The sequence below is a fragment of the Falco rusticolus genome, chromosome 3, assembly GCF_015220075.1.
Source record: "Falco rusticolus isolate bFalRus1 chromosome 3, bFalRus1.pri, whole genome shotgun sequence".
Classification (NCBI taxonomy): domain Eukaryota; kingdom Metazoa; phylum Chordata; class Aves; order Falconiformes; family Falconidae; genus Falco; species Falco rusticolus.
In genome coordinates, this window is record NC_051189.1 from 33,074,883 (window position 1) to 33,095,056 (window position 20,174).

General features: G+C 35.2%; 1 protein-coding gene across 1 annotated transcript in view; it reads left to right on the forward strand.

The window, feature by feature from the left end:
* The window catches only part of MMP16 (matrix metallopeptidase 16), a 194,180-nt gene that overhangs the window by 129,138 nt on the left and 44,868 nt on the right, over positions 1–20,174 (forward strand). The window contains exons 5-6 of the mRNA XM_037379400.1: positions 6,064–6,225; positions 9,120–9,337. Coding sequence (XP_037235297.1) covers positions 6,064–6,225; positions 9,120–9,337 — 380 coding nt within the window. The remainder of the gene's footprint in view (positions 1–6,063; positions 6,226–9,119; positions 9,338–20,174) is intronic.

Below are 20,174 nucleotides of genomic sequence, written 5' to 3' on the forward strand. Positions count from 1 at the left end.
TCATCAGCAATCACTGGATCATCTGAAGACAGTCTTGATTTATAGGAATAACCCCTTGTCAAATTTCAAGCAAGCAAGTTTACATTTCATACTAATGTTTTGATCTTTTTAAAAATAGAATAGTTTTTCAAATATATACACATGTATAAATTGCATGAAATTATACACAGAGTAATTAGTACACACTTTGTATATAACAAACTGCTTGTACCTCCCCTTCTGTCTGCAAATATATATATTGGTAACTCAGCTTACAAAGATTTTAGTGTATATGTTTTTGTATGTAATAATAGAGTGAAAGAAACATTTTTGTGTCCTTCTGTTTTGTCACATTGGAAAAATGGCTAAATGTATGGATAGGTTACTGAAAAATGATTAAAATATAGTGTGTACAAAATAGACACACTAGGTTCATATGGAATATTGGTATACTATAGATTTATATATATATATTTAAATATAAATATATATACATTTAAAACCACAAAACTTTAGTTTTGCTCTTAATTTTTTCAAAGCTACTGTACCATCTCAGCTACACCTTTTAGAATAACATTCTTTTCAAAATAACCACCAAGCTACCAAATTTCAGTGCCAATGGCAGAAGTTTGAGATAATGTCAAGAAACTGTATGTAATTTCTTAAACTGGAAAAGTCTTTATTTGGGTAAGAGTATGCCTGTGATTTATATTTAGGTTCATGTATACTTCTGTATAAAATATATCTATCTGCATATATGGTGCTTATGTAAGTGCATACATAATGCATATGCTCAATTCCACTGTATTGCAATAAGGTGAGAGAGAGAAAGAATCTTCTTTTATCACTGACTGTTGAAATAGTATGTTCAAAATTCTTTCCCCTCTGGGAAGAATAATAATAACAAAGAAATAAAACTTCTTCCCTTTTTTTTCTCCCCCGCGCCCCCTGTAGACTAAGAATCTTACTCTAAAGTTTGCAGCATTTCAGCCAGTTGTGATTAGCAGCATTGGTTTGATGATTCAATGGTAAAAATGAACAGAATAATGAAAATGCAAATTCTAAATACATCAGACACAAGTTCATGGGTAGCATTTGTGTAATATTTTCTGATGAACTGTAAGCCTGACTTTGAGGTACTGTCTTGTTGATAATAGGGCTGTAATAGAAGTCTTGTACAGATTTACATTTCAGATTTATACGGATTTAATCTGAAATCATCTATCTGCTCACATGAACAACAAAATAGAATAATCTTTGGAAGAAACAGTGTATGCCCATATATAAAACATTTTCTTTTAGCTTTCCAGTTTTCCATTTAAAATTCAGTTTCTAGGGTTTTTTTGTTTTTCTCTGGGAAAAGTCTTCAAATTTGAGGTCACATGGCATTTAAGTGATGGACAATTCTTGAGCTCACAATGTATTGTAGCAGTTGCTGTCATATGTAAAGGAGAAGAACCAAGTGACGTGCCCTGAGGTGTCATTTAGTGCTGCATTAAAAAGATGGCCAAGTGATGAATCAAAAGCCTGCTAAACCATTAGGGTATTGCTTTTATAAATTAAGCTCACATACCATTTAAAACAGGAAAATATCTTCAGAACCAGGTTTCTTAATAGCTTGCTGTGGACAAACGTATTAGCTTTGTTTATCTGTAGACGTGAAAAACAGTGTGTATATTAGCTACAGGAAAAGGCTTCCCTATACACCATGCTCCACAGTGCTGGCTGTTGAATATTTGATATATTAAGACCTATTTATATTCTGGAGTTTGGCCAGTGATTGTAAAGTCAGGCAGATTTAGTGCCTAAAATAGTTTATAGCCTCAGAGAAAAGTGTCAGTATAAAAATAATCATTTTGTCTTAGTTCTTTATGCACAGTTTCATTTTTTTTTCCTTGTGAAATCAAACTTGAAATAAAATAAGAAAAACAATCACAATCTTTTTGAGCTTATATCCATCTATCCAGCTATTCCAAATCTCCATACTAATGGAGAACACAAGAACAGAGATGCACAAGTTTTGGACTTGAAAATGTATTTTCCAGTATTTCTCCACTACTCTATAGATAAATATAACAAGGCATAACTGAGACTATCACAATGAATATTCACCATTGTATATCCTGCAGTGGCAACTTTTAAAGTCATTATAGTCATGCATAGTTTAACTCTGTAATTTATGAGTTGTTAAAGTTTTATGATGGTGCTTCATTTTGCCAACTGGACAGAAATATATGTTTCTACTTTGGTAATGTGTAGTGAAATATAGAATCATTTGGGATACTCTCCTTCAGTGGCGGGGACTGAAAATACTTTAAAAATATCCAATATCAGTATGATAAAAAAGCTAGCCTGAGCTGTTATGAATGTTCACTTGCCTTTACACTCCTTCATCTTACTCTGATCACTGGCCAAGGAACTGAAGTTGCCCTATTATCAGTCTTGCAGTCACAAGTACACTTCTGTGCAGCTTGGAGAGAAAGAGCAAGCACTCAGGGTTATCCTTGTGCACTCTCAGTAGCTAGTTACAGTAACACTGAGATGCTAAAGGCAAGTCTGCTCCTGAAAGCAAAGAGGGACCGAGTAATTGTTGCCTAATTGGAGAAATCTAATCATATGCAAAGGAAAAAAGGTAGAAGCTAAGGCAGTAGTAAGTCCTACCTGTGCTGGTCTCAGACAACACATCTTGAACTCTTTTAAACTTCAGTTTCAACTGTACTAAGTTATTTGGGTCAGTTTAAATTCAGGATGCCCTGGAGACAATCATGACTCTTGATGGAAATTGTTATGAATAATGGGGCTATTTGACTACAAGTAGAAAATATGTTCCCTGTTAAATTACTGTCACCCCAGGCAAGAATATTATTCTCCCAGCTCTTTCCTGTGACCTTCTCCCTTCAACCCTTATTCATTTGCTCCGAAGCCTGCTGTCTTTACCACATTTAATAGCTCCCCTGATGGCTACAAGTTGCATTGCAGGAGGTGGAAATTTTCATAGTTATACATTTTCCCTTTCAGACTTGGGCTTTGACTAAGTCCAGAGGGGCAGTCAGATGCTGAATATCTTTATTTATTTAGTTAGTTAGTTTTGTTTTTTGAATAATCACTCATATCCAAAAGACAAAGGAAGGAAGACGTAGTAAGAAACAGCCACCCCCCGCATAATATCTGTTCTTTGACATAGTCCCACTGTCACTTAGAAGTACTACTTTGGAAATGATCTACCATATGCTCATTATCTGTGATCCCAGAAAGAAGTTGTGCCAGAAGATGACAGTGTGTTATATTTATTTCCCTGTTACTATGTAATTCACACCCCTTCCAGGTCAACATGGAACGAAATATGGAAATTCCTGGAGATCTTTATGGGGACTCAGTGAGGACTGGTAACCAAATGATGTATTGATTCTTCATGCATTTCATAACTGGAACAAATAGAGAGAAGCAGTAGACTCTTCCAAGACTATTTATCAACTGTGGTTTCCTGAAATTTTAGAAATTGTAACAAGTTCGCTTCCCAGACCTCCTACCTCAGACAGCAGAGGTTGAATACCACACGTAAAACACTCTTTGGTCTCCTGATATGTACTACTCTAATAAGAGTGGTAGAAATAAATGCTATTAATGTAAAACTATTTTAAAATGTGTCAGTAAATACTGTAGCCAGCTTACTAGTACGGTTATTAATGTAGGACCTAGACTGGTTAATATTCTTAATTATTATGTAGGAAGCACAAATCTAGGAGGAAAATTTGCCTTTCACAAGGTCTGAAAAGCAAAAGAAAATTGCATCTTTAATATATAAGTTAATGCCAGACAAAGAAATATATCAATCTACTGAACCTAGGTTAGAACTCTAACTTTCATAAAATGCAGAAAATAATTGAAAAATAATGTGAGACATGTCACAGTACAATAGTTATACTAGAGTAACATCTTCTTTCATGTCTTTCCATCTTAAGCCTATCGTTTTTTAAAATTATATTAATTATTCCCTTACAAGTTCAAAATGAAAATCTTTACAGAGTTGGTCCTGTGCACCATTTTCAATGCTGTGGTTAGCTACAGAAGCTGTGGTTTATACATATGAGATAATGTCAAGATCAGCTTTAACTTGCATATGGAAGGGCAGATTCAGATATCAGAAGCATTCATCACCAGGAAGTCAAGCTTATCAAACCTGTTAAAACAGCACATTGAGAATCTGCTTTACGATAAAAAGAACTGTATCCCAGGAAAAATATTTTCATGAAAATATTTCATCTGGAAAACACATAATTATAAATGATAGGATAAACTCTTCTCATTTCTGAAAGCACATTATTTCACATTAATTTTTGAAAAGCATAATTTCACAGTTATACTGAATAAAAAAGTAAGAGCATTTAGTTTTCATGTTTCTGGATTAAGAATCAGAAAGACATGGAAAGACTGTGGCAACTAAGCACATCATTTTAGTTGTGACTGTTTCCATGTTTTCAATAAAACATGTATTTTACAAACATCAGCATGGCTCCATAACATCATGAAGACATCTACAGTTAAGTGCTTCCCCTTTCATATGTACTTGGGAGAAAGTTTATTTCTTTGTGTCAACAAGAGAAAATACTTGAAAAATTACTATGTTTTCAACTGTGTCCTCAAAGTTCTGTAAATATATATGTATATGCGTGTCTAAATTTTTTTGCTAAGTTCAACTTTTTAATATTATTACTATTAATATAACAGTACATAGAATTCCAGATCAGGTGCCAGCAGTGAAAAATAGATGTTTACCACCAAAGAATTTACAGAATATAGGATGAGAGTTTATGTCAAGCATTTTCCTGTTCCAATGTACCTCTGTATATTAAGCCACAGTATAGGCCTTTCATTATATATACTGCTCTTTCAACAAGGGACTACCTACTATAGGTAGCACCTGTTTCACTTGACTCCAGCCATCTAAGTTAGATGCTCAGCGTAAGCTGCTGATCTAGAATACTTATCTTGTCAGTGCAACAGGAACACACTTCTGAAGGATGATTATCCTCATCCTTAGCTGGTGAAAATGAGCAATATCCTGGATGTGACCCTCTCCAAGTGACCAGAATCTTTCTCCTGATGTAAAACGTTTTTCCAATGTCTCATGGCTGACTACAGACAGAATTTGTACAAAAGAGTCATGGAACGATGTGCTGAACTAAGTCTTAGATGAATAAAAATAGGCAAAATTAATACCATAGGGGTCCAGCTCTGAAATTTTTATAGAAATAATCCCATTTGCTTTGATTTGGTTTTGCTTCACAGAGAGCCATAATTCTACTGCCAAAACATCTACTTGTGTCTAATACCCTGTAATAAAAAATGAAAATATGATTTTTAGAAGGGAATAACAAAAAAGTTAAATCAGTCTATTACATGAGTGCAGTATTTTATTTTTTAGACCTGCAAAAATAAAAAAAAGTTCTAATACTTTAATAAACACCTACACTTACAATGGAATTACACAATGAAATAAATAAAGGTGTCCTATTTTGAGGATAGCACAACACACAGATTTTCCTCATGAGAATTTCAGTTATGGTGATTCAGAAATGGACAACACCTGCAAACAATTAGCAGGGGTCTGACTACAAGCACTTGGATAATTAAGTTCCCTGTGGGGTTTGTCCTAAATAGGTAGTCCTCAGTGTGTGAAGTTTACCACACACAGCAAGGATATTTCCTTTTTGGAACTACGTCTTGATGCAAGCACTTTTAGTCTGGTTAACTGCAACATCAACTTCAAGTCAGAAACTGCACACAGGCCTAGATAGGAGGTATGAAACTTGAACCATACACTAACCATGCACACCAATTAAAAAAGATGATGCTTATGGTGCTGTAAGAGTATCATTATTATAACAATAATGGTTTCCTTGTTTAAAAGAAGGGGAAGTTGCCTTTGCTACCACATTATACTTACGGTTAATTATTAAGCATTACCCTTTTAAATTCAAATTCAGTGAAATTGTCTTTCAAATGTAGAGCCCTCTACTTGTGTTATTTCTTTTACTATGCTTATGGTTTCAAAGGTCTTTTTTCCGTTTCTTCTTTTCATAGGGAATGATCTGTTTCTAGTTGCAGTACATGAACTGGGACATGCTCTGGGCTTGGAGCACTCTAATGATCCCACTGCAATCATGGCTCCATTTTATCAGTATATGGAAACTGACAACTTCAAACTACCTAATGATGATTTACAGGGCATCCAGAAGATATACGGTATGTCTTGCTCTAATAAAGCAACATATGTTTTTGCTTTAGAATATATGAGGTCCTCCGGTCCATACCACATCTCCAAAACTGTTTGTTAGCGTAGGCTCTGCCAGTTGTTATGCCAGAGGCCTTCTTGTGAGCAGGCCAAAGACTTTTATGAAGCTCTTTTACTTTATTTCTCACTGTTCAAAGCTTGCATTCACATTTCCACTGAGCTGGAATAGTAATTTTCAATGTTTGAAAAAAAAGCTAAAGAAAATATCTGCAAGAGTGTCCCAAACTACAAAAATATTAAGAAATGCAGGCCTTTAAGCATAACAACCTTATTTCAACAGTTGTCCAAGATAGTGTAACTGGATGAATTGATTATGTCTCAGTTTATCAATTATAATACTAAGCAGTTCGTTGGCTGTACAAAATTTGTGGTCCCAGAAATACCCTTTCTTGTGATAAACAGCAAATTGATCTCAAAAGAATGTTATTAGCAACCCAAGATTTTGAGCTTCCTAGGGGCAAAAAGGCCCACTTCTTTAAGAAATGTTTCTTTAGGGTTTTTGTGGCCTGATATAAAAGACACATGATTTAAATAAATTCTGCATGTATTGAATTCAATTTGACAATGCAAGGTAATTGAAAAGTAAAAAGAAAAAAGCTAAAACAATAACATTATTCTGAGTATGAGCTGAATGTAACACTAACTCCTGTATTATGGTTCCTTTACATTTCCAAAGATGTGGCTTTATTTTTTGTTTTAAAGACTTTGATTCTGTTGTTATCTATTAAATAGTCTGGGTTTTTTTCTTTAAAATATATTTTTCTCTCCAACAGTGAAAAATCTGTGGTATCTGTATGTTAATACTATGTATCCAGTGCATATCATTTGGAATCACCTTGCTTAACATTCCCAAGTTAATTCAGTATTGGATTCAATTTTGTACTCACAATAATTTTCAGTTTAAAGGTTTGTCAGTTTTCTATTGAATATTGGCAAGGCCATTCCTTGTTTACCTTAACTACTAGAAAGAGCTATGATCATGTAGAATTACTGTACTGCTAACTAGAACTCCACAACCTCCATGGTGTTTTATATTAATTTAAAAAATACGTTAAAAGAAAGGTTAACAAGCACTGATATGTATTTTCATAAAGCATAAATAGCAATTTCAAAATGATTGGCGGATCAAGTTTTGTTTGGTTGCTTTTTTTGCTGTGTGATTAGCTGGAATGAAGCTTGTTTCTCATGACCTCATAAGTTGGTAGTCTAGACTTAAGGGCTAGACAAGAATTCTTTGCTGAAAACTAACTGCTAAGCTCTAACAGCTGTGGGCTATACATAAGGAGAAATGTGTTACCCCTGGGAAGTAATATCTGACATCATCACCAAATGGCATATGAAAAAATTTGCTTTAGGGTTAAAAACTTTCCAACATGAGCTACTGCAAACTGATTCCTTTGCTCCCCTTAAAATCAAGAAGTGATCTGGAATCATATGCCTCAATAAAAATGTCACACCTATTAAAATAATTACTTTGGTCTGCAGTATTCCTTGAAACACCATTATTAGCTGTAAATTATAAATGTCACAAGTCTTAAAATTGTGAATGAAATAAATGCCTTATTAAAGTGTATGACAACCATTTGGCAAGTTTAATATTTCCTTACATAGTCCATCTTGTTCTTTAAAAAGTATACTTCTTTTGAAAAAGTATCAGAAATTCAAATTTATGCCATTTATGCAGTTTTAAAGTTGTCTACTATTCAAAAGTCTTTCTGAAGACTGTCATGCAAATTTTATTTTTTAAAAGAGGGAGGCCTAAATAGAATGAGTAAAATTAAAGTGTTCTTCTTGTTTCCATAAATTTTACTGATCCAACTGAAATTTCTTAGCTTTTTGTACATGGAAAATATAAGTAACGTAGTAATATGTGTAGGAAGGGAAAAGCATTTTCAGTACTCCCATTGCAAGTCATTCAGTATGCCATTAAGATTATGAATAGCGTCTACCTAGGATGGCCTTTTGACTTCAGGTAGAGAAACCGTGAGTGGGATAGTTATTTCACCTGTGATCAAACTCTGCATATTATGATGGAAAATGTATTTGAAAGAAGAAAAATATTTTTAAACCACTGTACAGAGTTTTAGTTTTTAACTTTAGTTCTTCTTAATCTGTTTATCCTCAGAACAATTCCTTTAATTACCAGGTATCTAGCTTTGTAAGACTCACTGGAAAACAAAAATTAGAAAAAGAAGTAATCAATTTCATAATACTGAAGAAAACGTGAATTATGGTTTTTGTTTCTATGGATGCCTAGGATGTGAAGTCAAGTTTCAAGAGCTCCTATACATAGCAAGGGCCATTGAGGAAAGCTGTGAATGTCCTGTCACTAATGCACATGACATTACGTGGCCTACAAATTGAGTCAGTAGGAAATATCAGGTATGCTACATATATGCATATCTAAATTGATGAGTGGAAGTTAAAAATGTGAGCTGAAAAATCCATTGACTGCTGATGATCTTATTAGGAACAGTTTTTTTGTTTTCTTTTATTTTGTACAGTAGACAATGATTCCTTTTTAATAGTTCTTACTCAGTTGGTAAAGTATGTGCTATGAACTACTCACCCAAAATGATGGCAGACCATGCGTCCTTTGCAGGTTTTATTGGAACCTTGTTCCAATAAAGTAGGAAGATTCTGAATGATGAAAAGTAATAATTTTCCTTGGGTTTCGTAGTCATTCATTATAGCCTTTAACAACTCAGGTAAGGTGTGTTAGGTCACTTTTTCCATTCCCCTTGCACAGTAGGATTTGCATATCTTACAGCACGTTTTTGTTATGTATTTCTTCGAGTGTCACTGGTGGGCACGTAGATTACATCCTGCTGCTGTATTTTTAAAGGTCCACCTGACAGGATCCCACCACCAACAAGACCTCTTCCAACAGTGCCCCCACATCGTTCAGTCCCTCCAGCAGACCCGCGGAAGAATGACAGGCAACCTAAACCTCCTCGGCCACCCACTGGTGACAAACCTTCCTATCCCGGAGCCAAGCCTAACATCTGTGATGGGAACTTCAACACTCTGGCTATTCTTCGACGGGAAATGTTTGTTTTCAAGGTAGGAGGCTGTGACTTTTTCAATGTTACATCAAATGTCTACATTTCTCCTTTTTTTTTTTTTCTTTAAGCAAACTCTCATTCATTATGACTCCAGTTTCCCAGCCTGCTCACAGTTACAAAGTTCAAGTAATAAATTAAAAAATAAACATACACATGGTTTGAATGTCTAGCAGAGGACTGCTGTAATGTTCTATTTTGGGAAAATACCCATGTCAGCAGAAACAGCAATGCCTCAAAATGTAAGGGTAAATAAATACTGCATGTTGTGGAGAGATAAAAAGTATAAATCAACTCATGAATAATAGGAATGATTTCATTGGGAATACAGCCACATCCAGAAATACAGTAGATATTGTCTTCAATACCTTCCCCACCACCACCACCCTGAACTATAATTTTAACTCTACAATTAGATCTGTCATTTATAAAGGAAGTTTGTCATTGTGTTGTGGTTTCATTGAAACCACAATATCTAAGTAAAGGTCTTTGCCACAAGAATCTTATTGCAAATCTGTCATTGTTTATTTCTATTCATCTTCTTGCTCTGAGCTGAAAATGTGGTATAGACAAGAAATCAAAATAAACACGCTGAACTGAAAGGCTATCTTTTGATAGAAGGCCTTTGCTAAGACTCAGGGACATCAAAGCTATCGTAGTAGGATGATCTGCAGTATGGTTTCCAGAAGGCACTGAATGCTGAAGAATAATTACAGAACCATTACTATTCAGCCTCTTAAATCTTAAACCAATTTGTTGATAGGTAATGCTGTGCAAATATTCCAGAAACAAGCAAAAGGATAATCTATTATTTTGAACTACTGATGTGTCAAATTTGCTTAAGCAATAGGAAGTGTGGGTTCTTTGTTTTACAAATATGATTCCTTTTAACTTCAATATTATCAGTAGAGAAGAGCCTTTCACATGAACAGATAACACTTTTTCCCTTCAGCAGTAGTGTTGGTACAAAGGAAGTGCAATGAATTTTTCCCCAAACATGAATGAAGCTCCCAGTTAAATGGCTTTTGTTGTCCTTTCTGATGACCCATTTCTCCCTTATATGCTTTGTTTTGGTGTACTCTATCACTCCATATAAATCTTATTAGCATTACTACCCAGGCTTTCACTTTCTTTAGCATACCTGAAAAAAATATATACAACAAATAGCTTTACATTAATTCATTCAAAATTATTGAGCTACTTTCACAACCCAATGGGCAGGAAATATTTTCCCCATAAACAGCTAAGGATTTTGCCAGCCCTGGGGCTGTCATCCCTTTCTATCTGAATATATGGTATATCTTCAGACATTGGAAGGTCCTGAACCAACAGTCCTTTTATGACTAAAAGTCAAAGATTAAGGAAGAATATAATTTTCTAAATGGACATTAAATGGGATATTAAAATACTTACTTCAATCTCATGCCATCCACCTCAAAAGCAATAGAACATACTCTCGTTTTAGACATAAATCAATAAATAGTGAAATGGTATCCCACTAATACAGAATTTCCTGTCTAGCCAAGTCTGTGTACCTGGATAAATAGATTCACTACCATTACTAATCAGTCACCTATCTGTTTGAAAATGCATATTAAGTTTTCTCAAAAAAATATTTACTGCTTACTACCTTAACACTATATATTTACTGTACAGTTTGTGTGCTCAGTAGTGTCCAAACTGCATTTATGTTCCAACTCCATTCATGAACCACAACCTAATGATGTAGCACAGTAAAACTTCATCAGAGAGAAATGACCAGTAACACAGCGTTTGTAGATTTCATGTTTAGAGTCTGATTCTCCGAAAGGAAGTTGCTATAATCATAATGGCAAAGTGTTGGGAGGGAAGAAAGAGATGGCATTTGTCCAGATTTCTTTAAGGGTCCCACTCATGTCCCTGGGAGCGTGGCAAGGCATGACTTGGGTTACGATGCTAAGCATTGGAGTTTACTTAAGTATATAAATCTTGATCTTGTAGTCTGCATGTCTGAATGCTTGAGTTAGTAGGCCTTAACTTTTGGGTTTGTACATTAATTTGCTAATGAAGATTTTTGTCTGCTAAAGGAATTCCATTACCTGTTTGAGATTGGTTTGTATTTTTGTGATTTGAGGTTTTTGGTTTGGTTTGGTGTTTTTTGGGGGGTGTGGGGTGGGTAGTGTATGAGGAGGAATATGAAAGGAGCAGAAGAGGGGAGAAGGAATTAGAAAAGTCAGGGGGGTTAAGTAATTTTCAGCTTCGCAGAATCTCAGGGGGACAAGTTATAAGGAAAAGCTCAGCATGTCAGACTGTAGCAGGAGCAGGGCAGGAATTAATTCACAGAAGGTATAAACAGGAATAGGGACTAAATACAGGGTAAGCATCCAGCAGTGGAGGAAACAAACCTGGAAGTTCTGTGGTCTGACACAACAAAAAACCCAAAGCTCTTTGCCCTTGCCTCTTAATGCTAGTACAAGGATAGACTGGGAAGGCATGCATGGTGGGCTGAGAGCCAAGTACAGAGAGGTAGAAAAGAGGAGAGGATTGACAGCAGTACTGTACTGCATGGAAAAAATTAAAGAATTATGACCTTCATTGGAAGAATTACTGCTGGATAGTTCCCAGATGAGTTAAATTAATAAAGTTGGAGGCTAATCAAATGATATCCTTTTCTTTCTTTGTCTTTATCCACAGGTTTCTAATGATTGTGTAGTGGTAGCCTTTACTGCCTTTTGAATGGCATGTATGCCATGTACCAATTTCAAATTGAAAGTAGCCACTTTTTCATCTCATGGGCAAGTCTCAAACTCAGGAGCTCAAATTTTTAAATAATCCTTGAAATTACTTGGGAAATTAGCCAGAGTTGAAGAATGTGAGCCCTTTTAAATAATTAAATTCTCATTTCAACATAAAACTGAAGCAGGAAAGATAACAGTTTGAGATACACTATGGATTTTCATAGTAGATGACAAACAATATTAATTTCAAGAAAATTGTTTTCTCTTGGCTATTGAACTATTAGGTATATTCAAGAGTATCAGAATACTAGAAACATTTTCTATGTTCAGTCAAATTGATGAGCTTTGTTTGTAATTTTAAGATTATCTAGCATTCTCAAATGCATATATCCAGAGTAAAACTGAGTAACAGTAAACTTAAAAGGAAAATGGAATTTACACTTATCCATCAATTTTTATTGTTTTGTCATTACTTTAACAAAGTAACAATCCTAATAACATTTGATAAAATAGGGTTATGGAAATAAAATGAAGAAGGACTATTCTTGATCTAACCTGAACAGTAAACACAACAGTAAATCAACTTGTTCAAGATTCCCCAAAGATCACCAAATGGAATTTTGCAGATCAATTGTTTTGATAGAAATGATTGGGTTTTAAGGAAAACAAAACTATTTTTCATCAAATATACATGGATTACTGACTTACAAATGTATGGTCCCAAAAGGACTTCTTCCTGAATTCTTTAAATTAGATGCACTTAAAATGCCCCTGCTAGTTGTAAGCTTGGAGACACAGTATGCTATAGAAGAAAAATATTAGTTAAAATCAGTGTATTGTAACTATTTGTTTCAGTTATCATCAACTGATGTTTTAAAGTGTATGAAGTTTGCCTTAATTGAATGAAGTTTTTAAATTATTGCCATTATTTAATACATGGTTGAACTGATATAAGCAACCACCATCACAGAAGAATTTCTATGCCAAAATTCATGAGTGCCAAGTTTTTATCTTGACATTGCAGTTAGCTTCTGTATTTATGCTGAATGCAATTAGTGTTTAGCTATCACTCTCATTTCCAATCTTTTCTGCAGCTATTTTCTCCCTCTGTTTAGTTAGAACTCCCCTGGGACACAGAAAATGGCTGAAAATGGAGAAAAACAAATTGGTCTTCCCTTTCTGGGAAAGTTGTGCAGAGTGGTATGACACTGTCTGCCTTTAATGGAAAAACCTCTCAACCATTGCTTGTCACAAAATATGTGGTTTCCGACCATACTGTTCTCTCCTTAAAGTCTCCAGAGAGTACCTCCAGGGCTACTGTGTCATGATGAAAAGGAACCCCATTGTCTAAGGTCACCAGAAAAGATCCATTAGTGAAGAAGTTTACAGCGTATATTTCCAGTTCTTCCTGTGTTCTGAGCAATTCACACTGCTTTTCCAGTCTTATGTAGAAAAACAGTTTTGAAGATAATCTAGGATGTCCTATCAATAAAGATACTTATGTTAAAAACTTCTGAATCTTTTACACAGTTAAAAAGGAGCCAGTGGTTGCACAGAACATATTGGCTCTGAAAGGATGCAGATAAAATAACACTGGTTGCTTATTCTGTTATTTTTGAGGCATGTACAGCTTGTGTTTGACTCTTCATGCAGATTGTTCCTTGGCAACAAAATTACCTCTAGCTCTGCATCAACAATCTGTATTGCTGCTGTTACTATCCTTTTTCTTTATGTCCTTTTCAGTTTCACAGATTTTAACAAAATCCTTTGGTTTTTTAACAGGTTACATCTAGAAAAGTAAGCACTAAATCTGTGGAACTTGTCCTGCATAATCAGGAAGTTAAAGGGATGAGTCACTCTTTGTTTACATGACACAGGTTTTTGCCTCACAGAACATCTCATAGAGGTTGCACTGGTCCTTTCTTTGTTTAATGCTAAATCCTTAAGAAACAAATGAATGGATCCTATGTTATCTATAATGGTTTTAGTATTCCTTTCAGAAAAGTTAACTCACTTTTAAATTTAAAAATTTAAAAATGCTGGAAAACAGCATTTTTAACTACTGTCATATACTAGGGTGTTTTTTGAAATGTAAGTATAAGAGAAAGAAGCTTGTCCATCAGACAAATAGCAGTTGCAGCTCAGACAAATGTCTTCTGAAATTTTAACATTACAGATGGTAGAATATGGAACCAATTTTAGGAAAGCCTTAACTGGCTGTGTTTTACTGTTTTATAGTAATTTCTCCACAACTTGCAGAAATTTGTTTTCTGACTCTTCATCTGCTAAGAACCACTGTAAAAACATTTATGATGTGCTGAACAAGCCAAGCCAATTAGGCTGTCATTACCCTTTGGCATTAGTTTAGACTACAGTTGTTTTCATACACAACAGTATAGATGCCATTTAATATCCCTTTCAGGATTGTGTATTTATATAGAGTGTACTTTTAAACACAAAGGAAAAAAAAAAAGGTTTCTTGATATGTGGTAGACACATAAGGAATTTTTAAAGCATTTTTGCATTGCCTATGTAATCATACCTGGTAAGTCTATTAAAAAATCTACGAGATGGAGGGGAAATACTAATAATAAAAAGTAGAGACAAAGAAACAGCTATAGTATGAGACTTGACTTCACCATATTTGAAAGCCTTTTTTCAAAGACGTTGAAGACATTTTTTCAAAGTTCTTCTGGTCTGTTTGTGTAGCTGGTTTTTGTCATGTGATGCTGTGGGTATCTGGGCTGTCAGTTGCAGCCTGGGAAAGTTCAGCAGAGGATGCTGCAGAAGTAGACACTTTGGGATCTGAGAGGGGAAACCACTTAACATATCAGCTGTAAAAGACTGGGAGCAGGAGGGTGGAAGTAGCGAAGTCTGCAGAGAGAGAGAGAAGACTCATTTACCCCTACTTTTTGTATCATTATGCTAGGAAGAACAATCTGGTGGAATTTGACATTTTTGAACTCATCAGGGAAGAGAGCTGCTTTAATTCTGGCAATTCAGGTTATATGTTGAAAAAGAAGGAGAAAAGCAGCAAAAACTCAGGGGGGGACTTCAACATGTCACAGTAGACCAAGCCTATTGGAAATATACAGGAAGACGTTTTGTGACACAAAAACAAACTAGGTTGTCTAGAAGGAAAAAAAGCAGGGACATGCTGGAATACTAAAAAGTCATAGCTTGTATATTTTTGATAAATGGATACTTTCACTAACAGATGTAAAAATATTTTCCAAATGTTACCTAAACCTTTTGGTGTGCTTCTAAGCCAGGGAAGGGTTTTAGCTCACACATTTCACAGTTTTAAAATGGAAAGCACACTCTGTTCATCACTGTATGGAAAGTGGGTAGTATATTCCATCCAGCTGCAAAGGAATTTAGACAAGAATGTAATCACCTGGGTAATAATTGTACCAGAACAGTTCAATTAAAAATCCTTCCACGCTCTCACCTTTTAAAAAAATTATCTTGGACTTCTTTAAATAGTTTTATGTTCATTCAAAAGATGGCAACACTGTCATAGCTATACTTACTATCTAGCACTTACTAACCTACATATTTGTTCACATATAAATATTATGTATAGAAACTTATAACTATATTATTAAGGCTTTATTTACAGAGGGCCAGTGTAATGGATATATATGTTATTGAAACTTCTATGCAACTTGAATGGTTAACAATCTGTACTATCTGGCTAATAAAATTCCTATTATTCATGTACTAGCCCGCTAAAAAGTGTAACTGTAGCAGGATGCCTGACTCAGTATCTTCAGCAGGACTTCAGGTTTGTCAGAAGAGAGAGTACTATTTTTTTCCAAAAGGCTATGTTTTCATTGGGAAACAATATAGTGTAAAAGGATTTGATCAGTAGCAGAGCAGATGGTACTGAGCTCCTCTCATGTCCATCATATGTGATTTGCTTTTAATTAGATAGAGTCTCTCCTCTGAGGCCAAACAGTTCCACTACACATGTGGTTCAGATTTTTCTGAAGGGCAGCTATCCATTAGATACTGGTGTCTTTTGAGCCCTCGAAAGCGTACCACACAAGTGTTTCATCTAATGCAAGTAGCGTTACCACCTTGTTAACATGTAATTACTCATACAATCTTAATGCAAATAAACCCTCATGTACAAAACACATACTATTATTTCTATTCGTACCAAATTTTGCATGACATGATGGTACGTACCTCCATACTATAAGTTTGAACGATATGCATTGCAATGCAGTCAAGGGAGAAGAGGAAGATTTAACAGCTGTCCCAAGATATCACCATGACCTTACAGAATAATATCCTTAGTTTTCTTTTCCTTGAGAGAAAAACAAAGCAGAATGGGGTTTTTTGTTGGGTTTTTTTTGTTTGGTTTTTTTAATTAAACATAAGAAAACACTTTTTCATTGTAAACCTTTACAGGTTAACCACTGGAACAGGTTGTCCAGAGAGGTTGTGGAGTCTCCATCTTTGGAGATACTCAAAAAGTGACTGGACGTAGACCTGGTCAACTTGCTGAAGCTGACTGCTTTGAGCAAAGGAGGGGGCTGGATCATCAGAGGTGCCTTTGAACCTCAGGCCTTCTGTGATTTTCTGTAGCAATTGAAATATGAGCACTAAAAAGGCATAGCACCCCAAAATGTTTCTGTGTTACCTTTTTTTTCCCACTTTCCTCAAAAGGAGGATTTAAGTGTGTCTTCATACTCTCCCAAAACCCCCAGAGATCCTTTCCAACCTCAGCCATTCCATGATTCTGTGAATGCACTGAAATTTGACTGTTTTACCCAGTCATTTCCCAGTAGCATTTGGTCCACCATCTCTTTTGGAACATGGCCCTCACAGGCAATAGCTAGTGAGATTTGGTCAGGACACTGTTGTGTAACTTCTGTATTTCAGCTCAGAAGAAGAGATCAGGCAGAGGAGATTGGGGCGTGTGGCTGCTGCTCACAAAGCACTGCTGAGGGGACTGCAGGGGGGGAATATCCACCCCTTCCAGCTGTGCAAGACAAATCTTCTACTGTATCCTTCTTCTATCTCAGCTTTCAGAGGAAATCCCCCTCCTTTCTAGGGTCAGGCAGTGGGCTAAAACACTTTATTCAAAAAGACTGACCGCATCCTGTCTGTGAGACTCCCGCCATCTCATGATGAGCCGTTAATACCACAAGGTGCCCTCCCTTCCCCAGTGAATCCTCACAGAATAAAAAGAGGTATTTCAGACTCTTCTGGGGTTTTCACAATGGGGTGGACAGTCTGAGTTTAACATAAACACTCAAGTACTTGTGTGGAGCCATATACAAATGTGGTAGTAGGATTTGGGACAACATTTGTAAAGGTTTTCACAGTTAAACATGAATCTTACAAATTCCTGTTTATCATTTAGTTATAAACTAATAAAATCTGAAAAATGTGAGTAAGTCCTTGTAAATCATAGGCCAAAATTCCAAGAATTAGTCATTCTTTAGAAGTGTTTTATTGTTTTGATTTTTAAATAGAATGGAATTGGTGGAATCTGAAGATGGCTGTTACTCTCTTTATGCAAAAGGACAGAGTGGGTCAAATTTTTATATATTCTTACGAAATTACTTTTAACAATATTGAATGAAATACAGAATAATGACTTTTTCATGATCCCAACAAGATAATCCACAAGATTTTCCAATAGCATGCCTGTATGGAGTTATTCTATATTTAGAATTGCTATTTTTCTTAGTCATTGACTATGGCTGTTCCTTTTTTCTCCCCATATGTCAAGAGGTTGTCTTGAAATTCATTGACCATTAACATAATCATGCTTTCAGTCAGGACAAGTTTTGCTTACTATCCAATGCAAGCAATACAGAACAGTTACAGTTCTGCCTATTAAAAAAGTGAAAGACATTGGTAATACAGATAAACAAATGCATGTGACAGACTTTGATCTGGCAGATTTACTTCTTATGAATAACTCAAGCCTAGACAGAGAATCTCAATGGGGAAAATATATACATATAAGCCCTCAGTGGGCATAATCACTTGAGTAAGGACTAACTATGTGAATGACAGTTGAAAGATCAAATCCTGATTTTTTTTTCCCCTCATAGTTGCAGAATTTGCTTGCTACAGTCAGTGAATGAAGTCTCCATTTTTTATTTTACTGTAACAAAAATTATTGACAAAAAGCATTAACTGAATACTAGGGTACAAAAGGTATTTAATTTTGTAGAAGTAGCCTGTTTTCAGAGACTCAGAGTTTGAGTGAACCGATTAAAAATACTCCATTGGCAAGAGAATAAAAAAAAGCATTATTGACAAAGAAAAATTGCAAAAACTCTCAGCAAGGAATAATCTAAAATTACATGGAAGCATATCTTCAATTTTGTACTACCAGCAAGTGTTATCTTGCAATATTAACAATACATTTTAATTGGGGCTACAGCCTAATGGAACCAAAGGGAGTAATTGCAGAAACACTTCAAGTACAAGGCTTAATTAAAATTTCTTGTTGTACAAAATTGTGGCCTTTCAAGTAATTTAGGTAAACATTTTGAGAAACAATTGGAATGGCTTGTAACAGAAGCATTTTCAAGCAGTGGTATTGATCAGTCTTGAAAATACTGGCTTAATCTTGATTTACAGCTAAAGCCTTATGTTCCAGAACTATTTGTGTATTTTTAATTTCTTTGTTTCTTTTTCGTTCCCCTTTCAAGGTGTTGAGGTTCTACAATACAGAAGTTTAAATGAAAAGAAACTCATCTCATTTGTTTCTCTGCATTAGTCATTTCCTATGCAAAACAGTGTGCTACTAAACAGTTGAGGTTTTAAGGACTTAGAACAGCACCCATGTTTATTTTTGCAACAAATCAGTTACTTCTATGCATACTATTGAAAATCTATTGAAAAATATCAAGAAGTTATAATAGATGTTTATTTAAATCCTGTATTTTCTTCTTTTTTATAAGCTATAACTTGAATATTTTTAAGTGTTGCCTTCCTTGCTTATTGAGTGAAAATTTGGCCCAGTTGAAAGTAATGGGAAAAAATCCATTGACTGTAACAGATTCAAGATTTCACTCAGAATTAGGTACCTGTGACATGACAGGGAGACTATCTATTTTGAGTAAAATGTATTAGGTAAAATAAAACAAGAAACAGCAGATTAGCTTGTAATACAAAGCATATGAAATAAAACCATGTTTTCCTATGCAAAATCAAATTTGATTATACTACTTGTTCAGTCTATAAATCAAAATGAGACAGGGATCATTTTAATTAATGATTCAACATATCTGTCCAGTGAGAATATCTTCACTGAAGAGACTGTATTAGGTCAGAGGTTATATTTAATAATGACAGTTAAACCCTTTCCCGTTCTTGCAGTTCACCAATGTTTCTCCTCAATTTTATCATGATGGAGCCTTTGTTGATGTTTAAGAGTGATTCTGGCCAGCCCTTTATAACACCCACAGTCATTTACTGCTTCAAATGGTACATTCCCAGTTTATCTGTAATCAGATGTAATTTACAATATTGCATATTCACTGTTAGAAAATCCTTCCTTTTCTTCACAATCTAATCCCTGTATCTGGGTGACAGAGACAGGCAGCAAAGACAGTTGAATATCTACCATTTTCATATTTGCCGTGTCATGACAGTTGTCACTGTTGGCTGCTCTTTGCTGGATATGCCACTCTTAATGGCTCATTTTCTCTTTGGCCATCGTGGCCATCGCTGTCAACCTCAAAACTGAGTCACTCCAAGAATATCACTGTTCACCACTGTTTACAGGATCAACTTCTACAGTCTTTTTCTAATCCTGCCACTTCCATGGGGGAGAGGTTTTACTTAGCTTTACTTCATGCTACTCAAAGCTAGATTTGGTACCCAGAATTTTTATTGTTGTTTCCAGCACAATTTCATGGATCAAAAGCATTAAACTGAGATCAAACAACATATATTAGCATCTTAGCTTGCAGTGACTTAAATCCAAAATAACCCCCATACACTTGTATAGTTTACTCTATACCCCCCCACACACACACACTTAGAGAGTTTATGTCATGTCTTCCCCTATTTTCATGTTACCAGCTTATCAAAGCTTATTGTTTAATTCATACCTTCAACAACAGGAAAGACTGAGTTATCAGC